The sequence below is a fragment of the Anser cygnoides genome, chromosome 13, assembly GCF_040182565.1.
Source record: "Anser cygnoides isolate HZ-2024a breed goose chromosome 13, Taihu_goose_T2T_genome, whole genome shotgun sequence".
Taxonomy (NCBI): domain Eukaryota; kingdom Metazoa; phylum Chordata; class Aves; order Anseriformes; family Anatidae; genus Anser; species Anser cygnoides.
Window position 1 is genome coordinate 20,306,420 of NC_089885.1, and position 24,357 is coordinate 20,330,776.

General features: G+C 37.5%; 1 protein-coding gene across 6 annotated transcripts in view; it reads left to right on the top strand.

Moving 5' to 3' along the window:
- LOC106042987 (fibronectin type-III domain-containing protein 3a-like) overlaps positions 1 to 24,357 on the top strand; it is a 46,216-nt gene that overhangs the window by 17,494 nt on the left and 4,365 nt on the right. For 3 of the 6 annotated variants that reach the window (XM_067005113.1, XM_048079944.2, XM_013192249.3), the window contains 22 exons: positions 478 to 616; positions 4,653 to 4,728; positions 5,953 to 6,029; positions 9,978 to 10,209; positions 11,521 to 11,793; positions 13,166 to 13,221; positions 14,349 to 14,503; positions 14,766 to 14,825; positions 16,228 to 16,366; positions 17,394 to 17,447; positions 18,131 to 18,252; positions 18,336 to 18,510; positions 18,754 to 18,840; positions 19,063 to 19,201; positions 19,730 to 19,798; positions 20,044 to 20,162; positions 20,262 to 20,367; positions 21,007 to 21,182; positions 21,978 to 22,091; positions 22,669 to 22,818; positions 23,169 to 23,449; positions 24,142 to 24,354. In XM_067005113.1, the coding sequence (XP_066861214.1) occupies positions 521 to 616; positions 4,653 to 4,728; positions 5,953 to 6,029; positions 9,978 to 10,209; positions 11,521 to 11,793; positions 13,166 to 13,221; positions 14,349 to 14,503; positions 14,766 to 14,825; positions 16,228 to 16,366; positions 17,394 to 17,447; positions 18,131 to 18,252; positions 18,336 to 18,510; positions 18,754 to 18,840; positions 19,063 to 19,201; positions 19,730 to 19,798; positions 20,044 to 20,162; positions 20,262 to 20,367; positions 21,007 to 21,182; positions 21,978 to 22,091; positions 22,669 to 22,818; positions 23,169 to 23,449; positions 24,142 to 24,354 (2,969 nt within the window). In that variant the 5' untranslated portion in view covers positions 478 to 520. The remainder of the gene's footprint in view (positions 1 to 477; positions 617 to 4,652; positions 4,729 to 5,952; positions 6,030 to 9,977; positions 10,210 to 11,520; positions 11,794 to 13,165; positions 13,222 to 14,348; positions 14,504 to 14,765; positions 14,826 to 16,227; positions 16,367 to 17,393; positions 17,448 to 18,130; positions 18,253 to 18,335; positions 18,511 to 18,753; positions 18,841 to 19,062; positions 19,202 to 19,729; positions 19,799 to 20,043; positions 20,163 to 20,261; positions 20,368 to 21,006; positions 21,183 to 21,977; positions 22,092 to 22,668; positions 22,819 to 23,168; positions 23,450 to 24,141; positions 24,355 to 24,357) is intronic. The other 3 variants (XM_067005114.1, XM_048079948.2, XM_067005116.1) reach the window with 1 other exon arrangement.

A 24,357-nucleotide genomic window follows, 5' to 3' on the forward strand; every position in this document is an offset into this window, starting at 1 on the left:
AAAACTGTGCAGCACTTTTCCATTTGCATTTCTCCATGACTTAAAGACTTTTGTACAAAGTACTCTACTCTCTCTTGTGTTACCTTAAGCTTTGCTTTCACCGTGTCAGAATTCTGTATTAACGACATGTTGCGACATTGGAGAAATTGCAGGTTTTTTAATCACCACAGGGACTGAAATGTATGTGTAGTATGTGAATTATTTGGCCTAAAAATTGAGTTATAACCAGTTTGGAAATTGTAACTCCAAGTTTTAAGAATAAGGTGCTCCATAAGTGTAAACTATGCTTTTGTTGCATCACCTGTGTGCTGATTTCATCACTTGTGGCAGCGTTGAATGAGCTACGCATGATATGTATTTAAAGACTGCCTTTTTAGAAGAAAGATGTGTATTTCTTAAACACAGTATCTGAAAAGTACAATTATTCGGGAAAGGGGGAAGGTTTAAATCTAACATTGGCACTGTCTTTTGTTTTAGCAGGTGGTTAACGTGAGCAATTGTCAATGAATGGTTTTCAGACATGATGGCCGACCAGCCGCCTCCATTGGAAGCTACGCCTATATTGAATGAAGTGCCGCTTCTACCTCATATGGTTAATGGGGACAGCATACAACAGGCAAGTAAATCTGTTGCATTTTCATACAGCTCATGTCGTACTGTGCCTGCGGTGGTAGTAGGGAGGTTGACATTCAAACACACTGTAGAAAACAGGTAGAAAAACATCTCTCTGTACAACTTGTATGATACTTGAAACAAGAAGAGGCAAAATAAAACAACTGTGGTACTAATTTACCAAGTTGCCCCCTCCCTGGAAGTGTTCAAGGCCATGTTGGGATGGGACCTTGAGCAACCTGATCTAGTGGGAGATGTCCCTGCCCGCGCAAGGGGGTTGGAACTGGATGGTCTTTAAGGTCCCTTCCAACCCGAACCATTCTAGGATTCTGTGAAAAGCATGTAGTTCTCAGCACTGATGTTGGCAGTAAAATAGAAGTGCTAACTATGCAGAGGAAGAAAATCATTCAACGCTACTGTAGTGGAAGTATGAAAAGATTGTGAATTGAAAGTAATGTTTTATACTCGTGGAAGTCCTTTAAAATTAAACTAAAAAATAAAAAGAATAGAAGGAAAATCTATTATCTGGATTTAATATTTAAGAAAACTAAGGCTGTGAAGGCTCTTTTTAAAGCTCATGTAAAGTTACAAGTATTAGAAAGTGGCTGCAGTGCTCTAAACTGAGAAGTCTGTTACAGGGGAATGTAGAGGAGAGGAAAGAAGACTTCTGGTTTCCTGATACTAAGAACCTTCGTTAATAATTAGAGTGCACTGGTGAAACCTGAGTATACTTAGTTGAAACTTTAGAATTTTATTGGACACAAACCTTCAGAAGTACCTACTATGATTAGAAATACAGACAAATTGAAGGTAAAATTATTTGACTGAAGTACAAGCTTGTTCAAGTTGTTAGTAAACTTGAAGTGAATTTACTGCTTGGAGATAAAAGTTAATTGCCTTGTACTACAAGTGCTGAGTTGTCTTCCACTTCTTTGGAGGTAGATTTTCAGTGTGTGTTCAGAAGTATTACAGACGTCCTGATGTTTTAACACTGGATCTTGATTTAAGAAGCATCTTTCCCCAGCTCCAGCAGCTACAAACATTGTAGGAGAGAAGAGGGGGTTTTGTTTGTATGTTTAAATAGCTGTCTGTCTATTTGTTGGCAGGAATAACAAAAGAAAACATAAATTTGAAGGCTTTATTTAGCTGGAGTTAAACAATCAACTTGTTGAAGCAAGGGACAAAATTGTCCATTGCTTTATTCTGATCAATTTGCAACTTTAAGTATCTGGCAGTAATGACTGTCTTGAAATAAGTACAGCTATAAAATATCTAAACTAGTCCTGAAGTTCTAGCATTAGCAACGTGAAATTTTAGACACTGACCAGCTGTGAGATTATTCAGTAGCTAATGTTTCATGTTGCACAAGGAAAACAGATCAAGTAGGTCTAATTGGAGACCAGCTCCAGATCTGTTTTTGTATAGTATGTCTTTGCAGAGATCAATGTGCAGAATAATAGCATGCGGTGAATGACCCAAAAGGGGACCCTCGTTGAAGTCTTGAGAACCTAGTGGAGGCTGTTTGCAATTGGGTGCAGTTTAAAAAAAAATAAAATGTTGGGGATGCACAGGAAAATGGTATTTGAAGAGTAGACTTGAAAACTGATGGTCTCCAAGACTTGTAATTGAGTTATTTTGAAAGTAATAAGTAAGTCTGTCAATTGAACATAGGTGCATCTGCCTTCAGGGGTGGGAATGTCATTTCATTTAGTGTGCCAGCGTTTCTAGCACATCTGCATATAAACAGCTACACCATGTTGCCATCCTTCGGTCATATAACAAATACGCTTGCTGCTCATTTGCTGCACTTCCTTGTAGAGAGGAGAGACTGCTGAGCCACAAACTTGCTTTCAAGTAGAGTATTAATTTATTAATGCAGATTTTTAATTACTTTTTGCCAGAGCCACAGAGGGTAGGCTAATTATAAAGTATTACACAGTGTTTTTCTCTTCAGAAATAAAATTTGTGCCATTCCACAAGTCACTTCAGTGAGATGCAGCATCCAGTTCATCAGTTTCGTTTCACATAAAGTAACTTGGACATTTTCTGGAAGGATTTCTTGTTCTGAAAAAAAACTTCAGCAGTGGAAGTGAAAAATAGCTAAAAGCAAAACCCTGACCAGTGCTTTGAAAGAGCTTTCAAACTGTGTTGATCCCATTAGTTCTGAAACGGGTATGTGGGACACCTGAGGGTGTTGACATTACTGGGACTGCTTGCACTACTCTGGCCTCCAGCTTGGCTTAGGCCGGCTACAGAAACACTCGAGCTTCCTGGAAATTTTCCTTGATGGAAGGTAGATGGAACTGCATTTGCTTCATTAATTGGAGTGAGTCAGTCCTCCAAGACACTGCCCTATGCATTCCTGAAATTCCAGTCTCTGAACTGCTCCGCAGTCCTGTGATTACACCACTTGTGATTCTTTTCACTGAGTTCAGTTAATAGCTTCCTGAACTTCAGTTCGTTGAACTTCTTCCGAAGCTCTGACCTGTGCAGAGGCTCTGAATTTCTAAAAGGATTCCTTTCCTGCCTCTGAATTTTCCTGTCCATGGAGATGAGACTAGCTGTGAGGTTTAATACCTGCCTGGGGAGCCCTGTCCCTTGCTAGTGTGTCCTTCCCCAGCAGCTGTACTTTAATGCAGACCTTGTTTTTCCTTTTTCTTTGTGCTCTGGCAAATTCCCAGCCCCTTATTGCCAGTTTTGTTTAAAAAAAAAAAACAAGTAACATTGCATCTCTTTCTTTACTTCGAGAATTTTAGTAAAGTCACGTATTTACTAGTACACTGAAATGATAGGTCTGCTTACGTTTCAGTGTTTTGATTATGGCTTTTAAAAAAATATTACCTTCTTCTGTCCTCCTTGTGGAGCCATAATAAATATAACTGGCTGGCTAAATGACTATTTCAGGGGCATTTGGTGTCGTACTTTTGTCCAGAAGCAAGCTACCTACCCAGAGTAGAATTATTTCTCATACAGTGAACTCACCGGAGTGGGGTTGGTGTTCTTTTGTGTTCTAAAATACATTTACAAATGTATTTTATTTCAATTTTTGGATCGAATGTCTTTGTGGTGACCATCACCAGGGTGGAATTTTGACTGTGTAACTTTGCTGTTTTTACGTGGCCAACCCCCCCGTTGTACTAAAGAATTAGACCTGCAATACAGTAGAATCTCACCATAAAGTTCTTACAGTGAAGTTATCAATGTTACGGTAAAACTGAAGCGTGGTTGCCAAAATTTTACAGTAAGTCTGATGCACGTGCTGTGATAGAATGAGGTGATAGTTTGTCTGGTCCAGCACAAGTGAATTGATAATCTGGACTGCCAGAGGAATAATTCTGGCAGATGTCCACCCTGATCTATGTGACAGTGAATATGCTCTTGTTCAAATTGACTCGGTGACCCTCACTGTTAGTTGCGTTTCTTTAGCTACAGAATCACACAGACATGAGAAAATACATCTGATCTTTCAGGAGCTGTAGAGTGGAGGTGGTAGGCATGATCTGCTTTACCACCTCATCCACGCTTCCTTCACTCCCAAAGGACCTTATGCTTCTGTTAAGTTCGCTGATAACATGAGGAAATACGTTGTCAAAATACACACCAACATGCTATCAATGAGAAAATGTGGCTGCTTTTTGCACAAAGCATCTTTTTGTTTTTGTGTACTCCTGATTTTTGCCAGTTTAGCTCTGGGACTGAAGTATGCTGATAGGCAAAACTCGGAAAGCAAAGTGAATAACAGGTCATTTATTGATTCAGGAAAAAGAATATACAGCAGCGTGGAAAATAGAGAAAATAAATACTTGATTATTTCAGGTGTATCAGTGGAAGCACTGCTGCTAGTAATTTATATCAAAGTAGGAAGAAATTTCATTCTACCTCAATTTGTTTTTTAATCTCTTAAGGCTGTCAGAACCTCTTTCATTCTAATCAAACATGTAGGTATAAATAAAATGGTTTTATTTCTCCTCTAATTAATCTTTAAAATTAAAAAAATAAATAAACAAAAACCCAACTGCTTTATATTTTGCTTTTTACAGGTTATTCTTGTGCAGGTAAACCCAGGTGAAACATTTACAATTACAACTGAAGATGGACACATTCAGTGTATTCAAGGTAAAGGAAACACTGAAGTACTGAATACAAATATTCTTACTCTTTGCAAATGTCTTAAAATTACTACTAGAATTTTTCTGTAATGTCAGATGTGTTTTTATGTGTTCCACAATGTAATAAATCAGATTTTTTCAGTTTGTACTTAAAGCACAAATAAGACAGCACTGAGAAATTGCCAGGTTTCCCTGCATCTCTGCAGACGTTGCTAATAACTCTGAAAAGGTTGCCATTTCAACAGCTCTTTTAATGGTTGAATATCTATAGGATATAGATAAGATCCTGTAATGATCCTTCTTATGCTCTTAACACATGAATTTGTGAGATTTAATCCAGACTACTCTAAACAAATTTAATATGTGCCGTGTGATCTCACTTCAAGGTAAGGTAGCGGCATTAGCAGTTTGTCAATACTGAGGGAAGCATCACTACTGCCTGTGCGTGGCCTCAAACTGCTTTTTAGCTGGTGGGTAAGTGACAGGACTGCAAATCTGAGGCTGGTTCAAAATATCTCCTGTAAGTCAAGTTGAATTTATCAGTACTTCCATTTTAGGGATACTTTTCACCATTTCAAATGATATTATATAAAACGTGTCCATTCTGCTTTGATCAAATCCCAGAGAGGAATAAAACCTTTCGGCTTGAAGTGAAAAATGACATATCTTTATGTTAAAAAAAAAAAAAAAGTTGACTAGTTGTCAACGTTACTGTAGTAATAATGTTACAATATGAAAACCAAAATTTATCTTTGCTCATCATTGCCCAGTTACAGAAATACCGTTGGCTGTACAAGCATGGTGATTGGAATATGTCTAATCTGTGCTTTTTGTAAAAATGAATGCACAGCCACACTTACGCACTAAAATTTTGGATGCTTCCAGAAAGTTATTAAATCCTACTTATTTTCACATTCGAAATAGGCATTAAGTTATCCTTGATGAGACACATTGTATTATTTTTCTTGATGAAAAGTTGGTGCAGGTTTTTTTGGTTTTCTTTTTTTTTCTCTTAATGCTCAGTCTTGTTATTTAAGTCTCTCTCCTGAGTGATTTTTTACTGGATTGTTGAAGCCTTGCTTCTAAACCTGCTTGTCTGAAAGAAGTTCCATAACTGTGGAGCTGGGTCTGGTTGCTGGCTTTTGAGACACCATCCACCACTTTCGAAAGCAGGTGTCTTGAGCCTGTAAAAGCCTTGTTTGTTTAAAAGTGGCACCTTATTACTTCTCAGGTCCAGCACATGTTCCTATGATGTCACCAAATGGTTCTATGCCGCCTATTTTTGTGCCTCCCGGTTACGTATCTCAGGTAAATGTTAATTTATTCTCATATTTAAGTATGTTTGTGGGTGTGGCTTCTTAACAATAAAGCTATTGATTATTTTATCTATAACAGCTGGTAAAAGCAGCTCTCATTTTTTCCATTGAACTTACCAAATATTTAACTTTGTTGTACGCGCTCTCACCTTGATCTAGTTTTCTTTATTTTATTATTATTTCACAGTTACTAGGCCATAAAGGTTACTTCCAGTAAGGCAGTAGGTGGCTCTGAATTGGCTGGCTGTTGAGTTCCATTAGCAGGATGCACATCCTGAGTTGCCTTCAGCCCTGTTTTCAGGGTGACAGTAAGTGCTTAGGGCGTGTGAGCAATGACTGTGGATTGCAGGCTGCAAAGTACCAGGGGACTGGTGAGTACAGATCGTGCTTGGCTGTGCTAGAAGCAGTCTGGTGAGAACACAGCCGGTGGCAGCAGTTGAACTTGCCTTGTTCATGCTATGGATATGAGATGTAGGTTTCTTAGACTGAGGTTATACGGATCCCATACCAGTACCATTCTCTCTTTCATCCCTCAGGTCTTTTTGTTTGTTTTTTTTTCCAGACTGCATAAGTTATTTCTTTTTAATATCTTCTGATAATTCACATTTTTCTATTCAAATATAACTCTTATTTATTGAAGTTTCCCCTTCCTCTACCAGTGCTGATCTCCCTAACAATCAGTAAAATCTCTGCCATTACAGCAGAAGTGTGAACAGGAGTGTTAATGCTAGTGACATGTGCCTGTGGAAACAGCAGGACTCTGGGCTTCTCTCCCAGCTTTACTTTTCCATTCTCACTGATTTTCCACTCTTCTGTGTTAAGTCGAGGCAGATCAGAGCGGTGTGTGGTGTTTGAACTACTATCAGGCATATTTGAAGTTCATTTTGATTGATTTTTCAATTATTGAATTTTTAGAGGAAAGTAAATTAAAACTTCTTTTTTTTTCAACAGGGTAGAACAGGTTTCTTGATTTCTAGTAATGTTCAAAATCTGCAGTTTCCGAGCAGGCTTGAGAGCCTTGTTAACCCCGTGTTCTTGTGTTCCCCAGGCCGTTGTCTTTCTGCAGACAGCTGCCTCAGCATTTTGTGCTTCTGCTATTATAAATAGGCATTTTCATGCAGACCCTAAGGAAAGATCCCCCCAGATAATTTATGCTTCAGTACAAAATTGGGTCTTCAGTGCAAACAGTCTGCAGAGCACTGGCAAATGCTGAAGTGTACAAACTGAAAAATACATTTGTTCTGTGTTAGCTGTCATGTGAAACTAAGGTCTTGTTGTTTTTGTTGTCCTTTCTTTTTTGTTGTTGTTTTAATTCCCTTGGTCATTATGACAGTGATAGACAAGTTTGAAACCAAGTTTAAATCAGGTATTTGTAACATTCTTGTCAGCAGATGAGACTTCAGTTTTCTGTTCCAGAAACTGTTAGAAGAAACCCAGAAGTAGTTATTTTGGTTTCTTCCAAAGTGGAATGAAGAGATTCAGTAGTGGGTAACGGAGGCATAGCAGGTTCAGACTCTAAAATCATGTACAAGCCTTAGTACAGTAATGTATCCCTTCTGCCAGCAAGTGGGCCTAATGAGCTTGCTTGTTTACCATATACACAGAGCAGAGTTAATATAACTGTCAAAATTAGCTATGAGCTTTGGCTTACATATATTAAAGCGTGTGTTATAGTATTATGCACAGTAATATGCTTGAAATGGTGTATTTAGTTCTGTTGATAAACCAAAAAGCCCCCCACGTTGCTCCAAGAACAAATTGTATTCAGTGTAGCAGAAACTTGGTCTTCAGTGACTTCTTAAAATGTTTTTTTTTCTCCTTTTTCAAGTCTGTTAAGAATTGCTAGCAATACAGCTGGCTCTGAGGTCATGTTACAGCTGAACTTTGTCATAGCAGTTTGTGAGTGGACGCATTCTGTTTCCTTTACGAAGAATACTTTCTGGTTAGTTTGCTCTATCTTCTGCTGAGGAGCTTTTCAAAATGTACTTTTGGCATAAGCAATATTTCAACATCCGTAATGCCTTCTTTGCCAACTAGGAAATGCTGGAGTGATTTCTTATAGCCAAACTAAACATACTTTAAGAGAGGATCTTGAAGGAACTAAAAGGATAAAACATATGGTCTACTTTCATAAAAGTGCTTTCATTAAATGCCTGAAAGTGTAAGTTTTGTATTTTTTTTTAGTAACAGATAGCTGCGTAAATAACTTGAGATCTTCTAGGAGCAGATTTTATTTTGTGTGATTTACCTTACAGATTTCATAAGAAAAAAATTAGTTTTGCATCTCAGTTTTGCTTGCCAGCCTGCATCTGGAATGCCCCCCCTACTTGCATCTGCTGGCAACAATTTGGGCTATGTGGTCCCTCGCTGTATTCATACTAAAACATCGTCAGGCCTTTCCTAATAGCATCTGCGATTTTTATCTTTAAGTGCAACTCGGAGGAGAAGGCAGATGTAGAGGGAAGGAAGCATGAAGCTGCAGACTAATTTTAAAACCAATCAAGAAAAATGCCTTGATTAATTTTGGAGTGTCAATTTGCCTTTAATATTGAACATTTTTCTATTATTGACTTTTTTTTTCCAAATTACATTGTTCATACCTGATTCATTTTTTTTTGCGCGAGGGAGAATAGACTAGGAAGTGTTTGACGTGTTGCCTGCCTGTAACAGGAGTTAATCCAATCTAGCTTGCTTCTGAGTCAGACTTCCTCGTTAGTTACAGGGTGAATGTTGTGCCAGCGCTCTTCTGTATGGTGACAGAAGCAAACTGAAATACACCCAGGTAATTTCTCTGATGGACAAAGGCCTTTGACCCCATCAGAAGTGTAGCTGCTAAAAACCTAATCCCTCAGATAGCAAAAATGGATAATAACCACAGAATCTGAATGTATTCACCTCTGGGTGACAACAAAGCAGCATAGATGGAAACAGTCATCATGAACACTAGCTGTAGAAAGGACCCTGTAAACTTCACCCTCTGGCTGTCTTTTCCAGATGTCTTTTTGATGAGGCTAAACTGGGCAGCATAGTTTTACTTCAGTGTCATCACTGTTTAATATTTCTCTCTGTGAATCCTGCCCTGCTGTTAGTGCTTGACTTCGTCTTCTAAAACCTGAGTTCTGTTGAAGTCCTTCCTCAGCTTAAGATTTCGAGGAGAGTTATTGTATAAAATTTAATGTATTTCAAGTTTACTGTAAGAAAAGGAAAACATTGAGATAGCTATTAATATATATAACTCTGGCTAAATTAGACTCTGAAAGGAGCCTGTGTGTTGCCCGTTGAGGACGTGCTCAGAAGTGTGTGTTTGTGTGTGTGCAGACGTGCACAGAGCAGTTTTTCCATGCGTTAGAGCATTAGCAGCTTTTTATCCTAGAGTTCAGACGCGCAGACGGGTTCCTTGTCTGAATTCTCTTAGCCTGTGGCAAACATGAAATATTTTGACATTTGAGTTGGGTTTGATCGCAGTGCAAGACAGCAGAGCTGACTTGTAATACTTTGTACTTGCCACAGGCTAGGAACATGTATGCAGACATGTACCACAGATCGGGTGACGTGCAGCAACTTGTACGTGTGATAGTGCTGTCAGTCTGGATCTGGTGCAGAGCAGGTCTTCTGGCTGTAACTGCAAGGAGAATAGGAATTGCACCCTGATCAATTCACATTACTTGTTTAAAAGAATGTATACATTACTCAACTTACAGATTGCTTAGCACTTTGATGTGTGAGGCTCAGCTTCTTAAAACTGACTGCCTTAAACTTCAGTTTCTTCCAGTGATATATGCTGGGTATATAAAAAAAACCACTGGGGTTCATTTCTGTTTGTATATCCTCGACTGCCAGATGGCAGGTGCAAACTTGGGCACGGAGATTCTTGATTAAATGTGCAAGATTTACAAGGTTGTTTCTGTACTGAGTTTTCATTTCTTACGTTGCTTGATAGGTGGTGGAAGAAAATGGAGTCCGGAAAGTGGTGGTGTTGCCGCACTCGGCTGAATTCCATCCTTCCATGCATCCTCCTCCTCCTCCTCCCCACGTGCCACATTACATGCACCACCACCATGCTCTGCTTCCCCACCCACCTCACCCGGTGTACCCTCCGGTTCCTGGCACAGGAGAGCTGCCGCCACAGTTCATTCACCAGCATCCGCCACCGCATGTTTTTCAAGAACAAGGTGAGAGCGCAGGTGATGTTTAAATACATGAGAAGTGCCTTCACTTTTTTTTTTCTAGATTGAGGCACCAAGTTCTGTTGGTAGCTCCTTCACACATTTCCTGTGATGATGGTGCTAGTTATCAGCCTCCCTGAACCTTACGCCTGTCCATGAGGTGCCTTAAGGTACTCCTGTTTAAAAAGGATCTTGGAGCCTGGTCTGAAGGCACTCTGCATGTGCAAAGTATCATTGTATAAAGCGTTGTTTAAGCTTTCTGCTGTTCTGTTTAAGGATTTAATACAAAAGGGATAGCTTAGAAATGTTACGATACTGTATATATTTTTAAATGGCCCCCTTTATTACTGTAAGTGCCCCAAGGGTTGTTTCTACCTTCCTCTAAAATTGTGCTCTCCAAAACCACCGTGCTTTTCACAGCCTTGGCATGCAGTTTTTTGAAAATTCATCTAATTTTGATCTGTGAATGTATTTTTTTTTACTCGACAGAGTCCAAATTTGACTGGAAATAAAATAAAAAGGAATAGCATACATAGATCAAATATCATAGTCATCCATGTTGGAGAATGAAATGCAAGGTCACAATATGTCTAAAAATTGAATGAAGCAATATTTCACTGGAGGATTGGGATCACTGCTGACTTGAAACAGGCTATAAGCCTAATTATATAAACAAGCATATAAACAGAAAGAAATTAGACTGGGGAAGATCGTTCTCTCTCTATTGAGCTTAAATTGTTAATTAAGCTATTTCAGCTAATGTCTAGGGTAAAATAGTGGCACCTAAGCTACATTTTAAAATGTTTGGGTCCTAAACTTGCTTATGCTTTTTTGAAAGTATGAATATGTGGCTGTATCAGGGGAAGAAAGGCAACTCTGAGGCCTAATCTAGAGCAACTAACAAAAGATAGTTGTCTGAAGAATTGAATTGGAAACAACAACAAGAAAAAAAAATCTAAACTCAATTTGTGATCAAAAATATTAATAAAGAATAAATCCAATAATTTGAATCTGGGTTAAATAGAAGAAAGGGAAATTTGCCTGCAGATATTTTTGTGTTTTTTATTGTAGCATTTATTGAACATGACATTTCAAGACAAGAATTAAACTTCCAGCTGCTATTCTTCTCCTCCTACCTGATCTTTATACTCATATGCTAATTTGAGTGCAGTCCAGAAACTTGCATCAGTTCCAGTCAAGTTGCATGTTCTTTCAGGTTCCAGTTGTACTGTAGTTATTCTTCTGATTTGTAGAGCCTTTCTCAGTTGTCAAATGAATTGTACAGAACAATGAAATAAGTTCTCCTTTGCTTTGTAGAACCTCGTTCTCACGGAAGGACAAACTTTATTCAGCGAGATGAAAGGAGTCTCAAAATGCAAGAACACCTGAAGAAAAGACTAAAAGACAGACAAGCTAGTGGTCACACTAACAATAAACTTAACAGTCCTCCATCTTCACCACATAAAGTTAATAATTCTTCCAATGCAGCAATTCAGAATGGAAATGGAAAGGGACAGCCAGGGACAGGAGGACCACTAAAGCAGAAGCAGATAGGAAAAACAAAGGGCAGTCCAGATGCAGAGATGGGAGGTAAGTTGTAATGAAAGGGCTTAAAAGTAAATTAATAAGTAAAAAGTGCTAGATTATTTTGTAACAGAAGATGCGATAAGTTTACTGCAAAATGGTTTCTGCAAAAATTGAATTTGTAAGTTTATTTCTCTGCTTGGGATTAGAGAAAGTCTGATATACTTTTTGTTATGTTAGGATTATTTTTTCCTCAAGACATTACAGTAATGTCAAGTTTTATCATTTGAGATTTATCAAATAAGGTCTTTAAGAAGATTTAATTCTAAATTTCTTAGGGCTCTGCCTTTTCTGACCTGGAACTCTGATCAATATTCCAAGTGAAAATGAACTGTTGGTACTTATATACCTTACAATGACCTTTGGTGTTACTCTTTGTCATAATGTTTTGGATAACTAAGAATTACTTAAAACTTGGAGAAATATGAAGGTTTGAGCAACTGTCTTCCCAGGTTGCTTTTTGAGCAGCTGTAATTTCAGTTCATTATTCTTGCTGAAATAAACGTTTGAGCTTTTTAATAGCTTATGGCTATTTACTTGCATATACCAAAATGCCTTGTGTAAATGTCTTTCATTTTGGTTTGAAACTTTTTCTCCGATATGCAAATGGTTTCTTATCATGATTCCATAAATAATTTGTGCATCTCTTAGTGGTGTGTGTGTGTGTCTTAAAGTAAATGGTCTTTTTAGGCTGTAAGGTACAGTCCTCATCTCTGTCACTATTGTATTTAACTCTTCAGTTGTAGAGATAAAACAAATATCCGACTTTGTGTCAGGGGAAGTAAACAGAGGTGAAAGCTTTTATCCAACTTGTTTCAGAAACTAAAGATGTTCTTGATTAAAGATTTGTCTCAATACAAACTTACTTTGAAAAAAATCCTGAATTGTTCAACATGGACAATTTGAAGCTAGTATTCAGTTTACAGGTGTAAGCCTTTTGATACCTGTAGGTATTTTTAATAAGCGGTTTTGATCAGGCTTCTTCCAAGTTATACCCAGAGCAAGTGGTTTGCAATGGAAATTCAGGGAACAGCACATACAATAGTGAGATAAGATCTTATTGTCATTTTTAAACACCTTTCGTTTTTAGAGGAATGTGTTTGTGTTATCAAAGAAAATCCACTAATGCTCAGATTAGGAAAATATACCCTTTGTGCAGGATGTACTAAAAGGGTTTTTGTAACACTGTTAGTTTTGGATAGTTCATGTTTCTAACCATCCTGCAGCCAAAACAAACAGAGGAAACTAACTCTTTGCACAATAAGTACTATTGTTAAGCTCTTAATGAAGCGAACTCCATCTTGTGGTGGCATTTTTGTAACAGACTGTTTTTTACTCTTGAGGTTTTCTCTAATCTGTTTTGTATTTGAAATTTCAGAATCTGACACAGAATCCAAGAAATACGATGCTCACTTAAGCATTGGCAAGCCAGTAGTAAGTATTATCCTTTAACACCATTATTTTTGTGGATATACTTTCTGTTAAACGACATGTATCTTTCTCATTGATCACTTTTTCTTTATGGTTTATTTTCTTACTAGAAACAATGTCTTTTAGTTGTAAGAGTTTGTATCTGGGAAAGGTCATCATATAGAAACCTACTTTTTCTCATCTTTCTGAAACAGTCTGTCTGGCTCATTTTCCGAGTCTGTAAGCCAAGGCAATATCTACTGTTGATGTTGTCGTGTGTATATGTAAGGACTTTAGTACCTGGCAGGCAAAGGGCCCGCTAAACTAATGGAAGCCTATTCGCTCTTTGAACCATTCTTCATTCAGCATAGATGATTTCAGATACTGGGAATACAGTTTACGAAAACAGCTCATCTTTTTATGTTATGTTTAGAAATCGGAGCAAATATTTGAGTGTTTACAGACTATTTAGGTCATTGGAATCTGGTGACAGACATTTAAATGTCTAAAGGCTAAAACAGCACCAATTTTTGATCTCAAGCATGTTTAATGAAACTCTTCTTTGAGTTATCTATATGTTGAGCATGGATTTTTTTTTTCTAGCCTTTCAGGCATTCTTACAGTCATATTTTTTCACTGCTGCCTCTGACATCTGTACTTAATGCCATCAGAAGGCTGTGTTGATTTTTTCAGAGAAACTTGCTTAGACCAAATCTTGTTATCATCCAGATTAGTGGTTACGTGTTAAGGTCGACTGATGGAATTGTAATAGGGTTAAGAAAGTTACGTCATCTGACTGTGCCTAAAGGTACATCTGGTGCCAGTGTTGAAGACTCCAGATCTGAAAATTTGCTCCAAATGAATGATGTGAACAGTGCAGGTGAAATGCAAATTTTCTCTTCGTACATTGAGACAACGTAACGTGTCTATAAGTAAGGTTATGTAGTGTCTGAAGGGAAATCCGTTAGTGTGGTAATTGAAGTGAAAACAGAATAATGTAAACTCAAATAATTACTCAGTATTTCCATTACAAAGGTAAAGAATTCCTCCAGTGAGGAACTTCATGGGCAAGCTAGCAACACCATGTTATTGACTAATTGACCTTTTATTACAGAAAGCAAACTTACTTGCATTATTTATGCTTTTAATAGGTTTCTGATATACAAGCAAGATCAGCCGTTCTGTCCTGGAATCTCCCAGTTAGTTCACAGAATGGAGAGAGCCATAGTCATAGTCCAGCAGCATTTACATTTGAAGTAGCAATATCCAACAGTGGTAAAAATGGAAAATTTAAATCTGTCTATGTGTAAGTTTAGTTTCTTCATTTAAGCACAATACCGATGTTTAAAAACATTAACCAATCAGCAATCTCTTTATCAGGAGCTGTTTGTTGACTTGCAGACCTACGTACTTCACGTGAAATAAATTTTAAGTAATGTCACTATGAGTTACGTGGACAATGGAAAACTTGAAAATTAAATGTGCGCTAGATGGTTTTGCTTTTCAATAAGCTTTTATCCTTTAATGTATAAGGAAGAGCTGTAACTTTTTTTTCTCCCTTTCCATAGTGGGGAAGAATTAACAATTACACTTCCTGATCTCAGACCAGCAACGGATTACCATGTCAGGTATGTTGCTGGAAATTGAATGCTTAATATTGTTTTTCAGATGTTAATTACAAAATCATTCTAGCTTCATGAAAAGGGTGTGGTCACAGACTATTTGAGGAATATTGTGCATAAAATAACAGCTGCGGACATTACTGTTGCTATATAATTCCTTCTTTACTTCTAACTCCATAAAAGCGTCTCCTCACTTTCTTCAGCTTTCTTTCCTACTGTCTTCTCTCTTTTCTTGTTTCTCCAAAATATAAACATCAAGTTATCCTCTGCGGCATCTTTTCTAAAATGATAAGTTTGCACTCAGTGAAAGAGATTGATGTAAGCTGAAGGCAGTAGCAAATAAAATAACAAAAACTTTAACGTGGGTTTGGAAGTTTGACGTGTCAGCTTGATTTGTAAAGTTGCTTCTCTGAACCGCAAGCTTCTGTAACCCTGCAAGAACAGTTGAAACTAGTTGAAATGAGATGGTAGATGCTGCGTTACAAGGGAACAAGATGTTCCCTTGGAAGCGGAGCAGAGCTCCATTTGCACAGCGTAGGGTACTGGAAGATGGACAGTGTTTCTCACCTTTCTGAAAAATTAGGCAATCCATTGCTCTTGAAAAACAAACATAAGTGAGCAAAACTGTCCCAGAGATCCTGTCCCATTTGAACAATTACACTGAAATGTTGCGGTAAGTGTAGTCCACATTCGATCTCAAGGTTTTTCAGTGAAAAGGTTCATTTCAAGTCAGGTATTCTGTTACCATTTGGTAACACTTGCTGTAGTTTTCATCATGCCTCCCATGTGTATTTCATCACTAAAATATCTCCACTGTGACAGAGTAAAATGCAGTCTGCCCTCTCACTGTGATGATTAGAAAAGAACACTTGTGTGAATGATCTTGGTCATGTTTCTTGGAGGCCAGAGGCCTACAGACGTCTAAATAGACTTGTTTTTTTGTCAAGAGACACGCAGATTGGCACATTGTTTCTGCCAAAATATGAACAATAGAAAGGATTCTTCACTAGTTACTAGTTCAAAATAACTGTAAATTAAGGATATTGATCTGGAAGGCTCTGTGTGGTAAGTGTCCACATGCGAGCTCCATCACACTGTTCTGTCAGTATACACCTGTGTCCCTGGTGAGCATGGTATGGTCAATAGCATTTCTGATGGGAACATCAGTTCCTGGAACCTGGAGTAAGATCATAAACTCAGACTAGGCTTTTTCATTCTTGACTGACGAGGCATGATATTATTGTCTTTTGGAATCAATGTCTTTGAGTACTTTTTTCCAATAGCATGGACATTCTGGTTTTGTTGCTATAACCACAATTTGCAATTAAGTAAATTTCTCAAGCTGACAAGTTTTTCCTTAAATTTTCAGTTGCTAATGCAATAACGTAATTAATTGTCCTTTGTTCAGAGTTTCAGCAACCAGCAGTTCGATAAAAGAATCCGTTTCAGAATTAGTGAGCTTCACTACAGAAAGTTGTGAGCCAGATTGTCCAGCTGCCCCAAAGCTAATTAACAGAACCAAAAACAGCCTGAGTTTGCAGTGGAAGGTAAGTAGACTAATGTATTCGTGTATGGCATGTTTACATTAGCTCTGTCAATAATTGTGGATTTTAGGTGTTGGCTTTTAAGCTGCTTGGTTAAGACTGAAGGCTGAAATCATGATCACTTCTTCCTATTTCCTTTACTGTTTCCTTATTTTTTTGCATATCACTTTAGTATGATAGAATTTGTAGCAGGCATACTTCTCTCTAAGTACGAATGGTTGTTCAATAGGAAAGTTTTATTCTTAAATGGCAACATAAGAAAGGATAGAAAATTGACATTTTTGCATGGAGTTCCTAGATAGATATGACTTAAAAGGATTCAGGAATTATAATGTTAGTTACTCGAACCAACTCATAGTGAATATCTTTGTCTAGTTTGTACCTTAACTTTTGAATCTAATTTTTTGAATATATACAGTATAATCTGTAAAGATTTGGTAACTATATTTTATTGTCATTTCATGTTTTTCTTATGACTATGCTTATACCTGGAAAGAATGGTTTATAACTGAATAACATCAGTTAAATTATTTGTACCTATACTCAGGAAGGATAGAAAGTTCCCATTTGTGCGTCATAGAAAACAAAAATGTGCTTGTCTGAATGCTTACATTGCTGCATGAGGATGTAAAGAAAAACTAAGACTATTTTCATTGTTCAGAAAATGAAACTGCTTATAAGTTCATATTATAAACTATCAAAATTAACATAGGTAGTGTAGCAGTTTGGAGGGCCACCAGGAACAAGGAATTGAAATAGCTGCTAGTGCTTACCCTGTCTAGCTCACTTTACTGAATACGTGTGTCTGTGCCCACAACAGAGTTCCAGGTTATCAGAAGTATCTTTGTGGAAAAAGAGGGCTATATGCCTATTGCAGGTTCCTTTCAGCTGTACACTAAACAGTTATGTTTTAAAAGGCAGTTGGAATATATTTATTCAATTATTAAAATGCTTTGTTTTAGCATGCAATATATATGTGTAAAGTTCCATCACTTGATTTTAACTTTTTTCATTGTTTCTTTATTTTCAGTCCTCAAATGACAATGGTTCCAAAATAACTAATTTTCTTTTAGAATGGGATGAGGTAAGCCCTTTTCTAGTGGAAAAAAAAAAAGTCATAATGACATCTCTAGGCCAATTATACCTAAAAATACTTTGTGCTTAGGTACATCCACTATTTTGGTGCAACTGTCGAGACAGTTTTAAAGTGACTAGCCAATTAAAAAGCTTAAATCAAATTACCAGTATTGCAGCAATTCAAGTAGATAATCCTTTCAGATCCTCTGAGAGGATAGTGCGAAGCTTCCTCCTTTGGTTCTTGTCATTCAGAGTATTAATTCCTATGCTTTGTTTAAATGGCTGAGTGTTTGGCTTGCATCTTCAGTAGCTGTCATAAATACCACTCAAATTTTGAACTTATTACAAAAATGTATTCCAAAGCGATTAAAAAATTCAAAAGTGTGTTTTATTTTCAATTGCAGTTTTATTTATGACCATTTTGTCACAACTCCAGCACTAAAAAATCATCACATCTCAATCAACATGTTGTTTTATTATCTGGAATACTCAGGATTGCTATCAGGCGTACTCAGTATGACCCTGGTGACATTAGTTTTTTACATTTTTAAGGCTTCCAATTTTTTTTTAATTGTTATTAAATTTGTGAAACAAAATTTAGAAAAAGTTAGAGGAGAAGAAACTGGCCTTAGCAGAGAGCTTACAGTCTCAGTGCAAAAAGTTGCTCAGGTTGTTCTCACTTTTTTAAAGGGGAAGAATGGACCCTTCAAAGAATGCTACTACGGGCATCTGAAGCAGTATAAACTTACCAAACTCTCTCCTTCTACAAAATACTCACTTAGACTAGCTGCTAAAAACGATATTGGAATGAGGTAATGAACGCAATTTATAATATCATTCATTTTCTCTGCAGCTACGTCTGCCGTCATTAACTTTCTAAAAAATATTTTTCCAGTGGGTTTAGCGAGACAGTGACATACTACACAGCAGGAATTGTCCCACCACCCCCAGCGCCCCCAGTGCTCGTTGAAGCAGGAGTGACCTGGCTGTCATTGAAGTGGAGCCCACCTAACGGGGTGTCTTCAGATGACTCTCTCACTTACAGTTTAGACATGGAGGAAGAAGGTTCCGTAAGTGCTGGTTTTTATTATGTCGGTAAAAGCTTGATATGCAGTAGTGCATAAATAAAAATTTAACCCTCTATGTTACTTCTAAATAAAATGATGCAAAATAGTGCAACAGTTGGCAAGTACTGTATGTATTTATCAAACAAAGATGAAGCTCCAGCTAAAAAAAAAGTCTAAAAGTCTTCATTTTGTTTTCTCATGGAAAATTAGTGTCTGCATTTGTTCTTTTTTTTTCCTCCTTTACAGGGTTATGGTTTCCAACCACAGTACAATGGAGATGAACTCTCATGCACTTTAAGAAATCTTAGGAGGAGTACATCCTATAAGTTTAGGGTTTGTACTATATTTTATTTCAAATTTAATTATGACTGTATGCATTTCAGGGGGTTTAGCATTTCTGTGTAGCTAAGATACTTTTTGTGGAGCCCGGAGAAATTAACCTGCAATTCTCGTGTGTTTGGTTTTGTTTGCGTGGAAGAATTTTGTAAATCAGCTAGCTGTGTATTACCTGTCATAAAATCAATTGCTTATATGTTCTCTTCATTCCTGAAACAGCTCTTTGCCTACAACAGTGAAGGAAAAAGTAGTCCTAGTGAGGTAGTAGAACACAGCACCAATCCTGACAAACCTGGACCACCGAGTAAACCAACTGTAAAGGGAAAGATCCATTCGCACAGTGTGAAAGTTGCGTGGGGTAGGTTACCCTTTGTTAGTGCTGTATTTGAGTGCTTCACATACATTTGTGTACGTGCAGTCACTCAATAACACAGATCAGAAAACAGAGGCAAGCTCATAGGCTAATTATTTGTCTCCGTAGAGAATGTTATTGAAGGAGAAATATATAGCATTAAAAAAATGCACCTTGCCCTGGTTTTGGGGCTGTAATCAGCAGTATTCATTTTAGACACACTTTAATAGCATGTTCACCAATTTACTGTGATGCTTAAATAATTTTAACGTACTCTTAAAAGTTTACCTCTGAAATTGGCAGTATTTTCTTGGTTACATTTCTTCCTCACATAATCACGATTAATAATAGAAAAAATATTGTTCTGGAAAATGTATTGTGAGAGTATGTGTTCACGTTTTCTGTTTGAACTGAGTTTTCTACGTGAATGAATTCTGTAACAGATGAAAATGTTCTCTGAAGACTGATGATAGCAAATTAATGCATTGTCTTTAAATCTTCAGTAATTTATTTTAAGATGCTGTTTTCTTTCAGAACCACCCAAAGATAATGGAGGATCAGACATTTCTAAATACTTTTTGGAAATCTCAGAAGCATTAATTGGTAAGCCATTATCATTAAGTACTAATTCAACTTGTGTTACTAATTCAGCTTGTGATTCACTACTCCTTGCTCTAGTAATTACTGTTCTTTTTTCATGTCTGTTTTTGTTGTGTGTGTTCTTTGTGTAACTGATACTTCAAATTGGATTTTGTGGCTTGATTATCTTCATAAATAATTGTGTGAGAATTTTCAAGGTTGATTTTTGCAAAAACTTTGAAGTATAAAATATTTTCTTTTTACCCCAGGGAGTAAATGGGATACCATATACAGTGGTTCCCAGAGAGAGCACACTTGTGATCATCTCAGGCCTGGTACTTCATACAGATTGAGAGTTTATTGTGTCAGTAAAGGTGGCGAAAGCCAGGTGAGAAAAATAAGAATAAATTTGGTTCTGAAAGTCATTTAATTCTGTTTAGTGAAATGTTTTGTGTTTTCATGCTAAAACCATATGTATTACTGCTAGGCTTCTGATGTTATGACTGTTACAACATCAGCTGTTCCTCCTGGACCGTGTCATGCTCCGTGCCTGGCAGGCAAAGCTAAGCCCAAGGAAATCACTTTACAGTGGGGTAAGCTCCAGTGTTTCTGAGCAAAATATTTTTGTCATTTTTAAATGTCAGGACAAACATTAAAAATCTGTAGAACTCTTTAAAATGTATACTTATATGTTTACATATTTTAATGTAAAAAGAATGTAAATCGTATAGCCCATGTTACTATTTTAATTTTAAAAAAAATGAAACAAAGCATGCTAACCAGCTAAGATTTGGTGATACATATATGTGTAACGATATGGAGAAAGTTAAACAGAAACAAAGCTCTTGAGGAAGGAAAGCTTGCTGACTCTACCTTGTTACTGATGTGTTACGGGCAATTTAAGAATCAACCGTCTTTTTTTTTTTTTAATTTTTATCTTAGTGAAGCAAATAAACAGTAAGGAAGATACATTGTTTTTTGAAGGAAATGCATGAAAAATATATGAAAGAACCTGATAAAGTCTATCTTAAAATAATACAACAGTATCGGGGAGGGAGGGGGGAGAGCATCATGAAGTGTTTCTGCTCAGATATGATAAATGCCTGCACTGGGATTCTGTGATTTTTAGAATTCATCTGGCTTGACGTGCAGCTTGAGAAGACTAATTATAAACAAGCTAAAGAAAAAGGTGGTTTGTGAAATGAATAGAAAAATCCCTTTTTATTTTGTAGGCCCACCATCTGTCGATGGAGGTTCTGACATAACAGAGTACATCGTAGAGATGGCAAACTCAGAACAAGATGAGCGCAGACAAGTGTATCAGGGTCCAGCATCGGAATACGCAGTGAGCAATCTACTTCCTGGGAGAACATACTGCTTCTGGATACGAGCAGCAAACAAAGTTGGGGTAACCACTCTGCTAATGAGAGCGGATATTTTTATGCAAGGGGTAGTGACGGTACTATCGTGTTAGGAGCCTGGTCATATTTTGTGGCTTGTTATATTTTCATTGAAGGAGCAGGATTTCTCATGCGGATTCACTGAGATAGGGCTGAAGGAGGGACTTAATGTCACTGACTGAGGGGGTGTTTGCTGAGCGGTGCGTTTGGGTTGGTATTTAGCAGACTACTGTCAGCATCTAATTAGTCCAAAGCTAGCGCTACATATTCTCTTACTACTTTTAGTCATTTCTTTGCCTGCAGTCTAAACCCTGCATTTCTGGCTGTGAATAACCACTTAATGTTTGTGCCTTAAGAAGCTGTCATATGTTCTACAGTTAAGTGTCGACTTTTGCAGATTGGTGGTGTGGCAATAGCATTGTGTAGAGAGGTGCGGTCAAACAATGCCACGTTTGAATAAGGTTGGGTTAGGACAAATGTTGGTTGCATAAAAGTCTTTCTGAAGCATTACCATTGCTTGTGGAAGCAAAATCCTGACTACAGGGAAAGGAGGAGTTACAAGACTATAGGAGAGTGTGAGTTAGTGGGAGGATCACAGAAATCCTGTAGGCATGGGGCCAGTTCATAGAGTAAACTCCCTGAAAGGAATTTCAAATGGTGCTAGGAAACTAAGCACTGAAATCTTCTATTTGCTTCCTTATCAAGTTAAAAATAATTTGTTTTCTTTGGCTTGTGCACTTGCACATCAGTTTTTGCTTTACTACTGTTGCTAAATTCATGCAGTTGTTGTTTCTTTTTTTCAGTTTGGTCCTCACTCAGACAAAGCAGAAATCTCTACCGCTCCCGGGCCTCCTGATCAATGCTGCAAACCTGTAATAACTTGTAAAAATGCAACTTCTGTTATAGTTTCATGGGAGGTAAGTTTTAATGTTTTTCAGTAATACACAAATTAATATTTGGCTTTTAGAATCATAGTAACACAAGTGTAACATACAGAAATGGAAGAAATGACGAAGGTATGGGTGTAATATTTTAAACATCTCTCTATAGAGCCATACGTTGTTTGTGTAGATTTTGTCCACTACCAGTTTCTATCTTAAATGAATAAACGGAGCGCCATTTAAATTCTCCTCATGGTATGGTAACTAGTGTTATGCTGTTAATACATGGAAACCTTTTAAGAAGTCAACCTTAAAAGTCATTTTATTGAATATTGCTGAAAGTTTGAGTTTAAATTTCCTGTGTGGTTGTAAGAAATCATGCAGTAGGCTACAGCAGTAGCAGCTTCAAGCGTATGGGCACGTTGTACTGGCGTTGGTTTTAATGGTAGCAAAGAGCCCGAGTATCATATCTGAGAAGTAAGTTTGTTCTCTAAAAAGAACTGTTTTTCAACCCCAGTGCTTCTGTTTTGATGTCTTTGTGTGGTGTAATGAGAGTTCTTGTATGTTGAACATGTATGTGTGTGCAATAGTTAAGATAATTTGTCACTTTCAGAGTCCCGCATGCAATGGTGCAGAAATCAGTGAATACAGACTGGACTGGGGTCAGGTGGAAGGATCAATGCATGTCATTTACACTGGCCCTTGCCAGAGCTATGAAGTAAAGGGTCTCACACCTGCAACCACATATTACTGCAGAGTACAGGTACGAAAAGCCTTTTATTATGTGTTACTAACAAATGAGGAAGCGCATGAAGCGCATATAGTTTGCAGAAAAAAGGCAGTTAGAGATGACAGCTACATGCTGTCACTTATTAAGGCAATATTGCCTTAAAAAATCACTCTCCCTTCTCCCCAAGTCCCTCCTAACTGCATGTATCTAAAAATGAGGTTTAGGTCAAGTGTTTTATTAAATAGCAGACATTTTGCCATGTTTACGTGTTGCTTGGGAAATTTCCCATTCTCTTCCAAGTTCCTTTTAATGACATGCAAAAGAAAGCATGATAGATATGGAAAAAAGTGTATTCAGTAAACAACACATAGTCTCTCTTTCAGGCTGTGAATGTCTCTGGAGTTGGGTTGTTTGGCGAGACTGGTGTGGTGACAACCCCTGCATCAGTGCCTGCAGCAGTGTCAGTACTGCATTTACTTGAGGAAGATCAAATGGAAATTTCTCTTCCTTTATCAACGTGCCTTGCAATTCAATGGGAAGAACCGTGTTGTCATGGGTCAGAGATCACTGGATATAACATAGAATATGGGGAGAAGCAGCTTGTAACTGTTGGAAGAAATACAAGCCATGTTCTTGAGAATCTGCTGCCTGATACTCTGTACAGGTAATAATTATTTTATTCTGAAACTGCGTTTGCAGAACCTGCAGTCACTAGCTTTGAAGGTAGTGTTCTTAAACTTTATAGCAATTTCATTCAGCTTACAGAATATTTGCTTGATTCACTCTACAACTCTGAAAAAATAAAATTGGCATATCCTGATCTAAACCATGAAGTTCAGCAGCAGGAGTTGAGATTGCTGCGTTAAGATTCATTCCATCTCAAAGCAAAGGCTTTATTCTAAATTTCCTGGGTTTGTAACTTTTTATTTAGAAGCAGTGCATACAGTGGTACGATCAGTATCTCACAAAAAACAGGATGCGTGCGTGGATAATAGCAGAGTAGTTGTTCTTGTATTGCATGCTTGGGTTTGACTAAAGCTTAGTTCAGATTATGGATCTTCGGTGTCAGCAGGAGGCAAACGGTACAAGTAAATGGGATCTTAGAGCACCTGGGCGCTTGCTCACTGCGCAGAATAAACCTGAACAATTCTGAGAAACACTGAAGTTTCATTGTGCTGAAAACAATGTAATTATTTTGACCTGTTTTGAAATAGATAATTTGTATAGTTAATTTTTGACTGCATTTTAATTGCTTTATTGTTTGTAGTCATATTCGTTACAAACTTTAACTCTTGCCTCATTAGTATTTTTCATGGCCTCAGTAAATTAACCATATCGCTCTTCTCCCACTTCTAGAATTAGAATACAGGCCATAAACAGCTTTGGAGTTGGTCCTTTCAGTCATTCCATTAAAGCCAAAACGAAACCACTACCTCCTGACCCTCCTCATCTTGAATGTGTGGTCTTCAGCTACCAGAGCCTTAAACTGAAATGGGGTGAAGGTCCTAGCAGAGCTTTAATTACCAACCCTACACAATTCAACTTGCAGATGGAGGACAGGTTTGGCAGGTG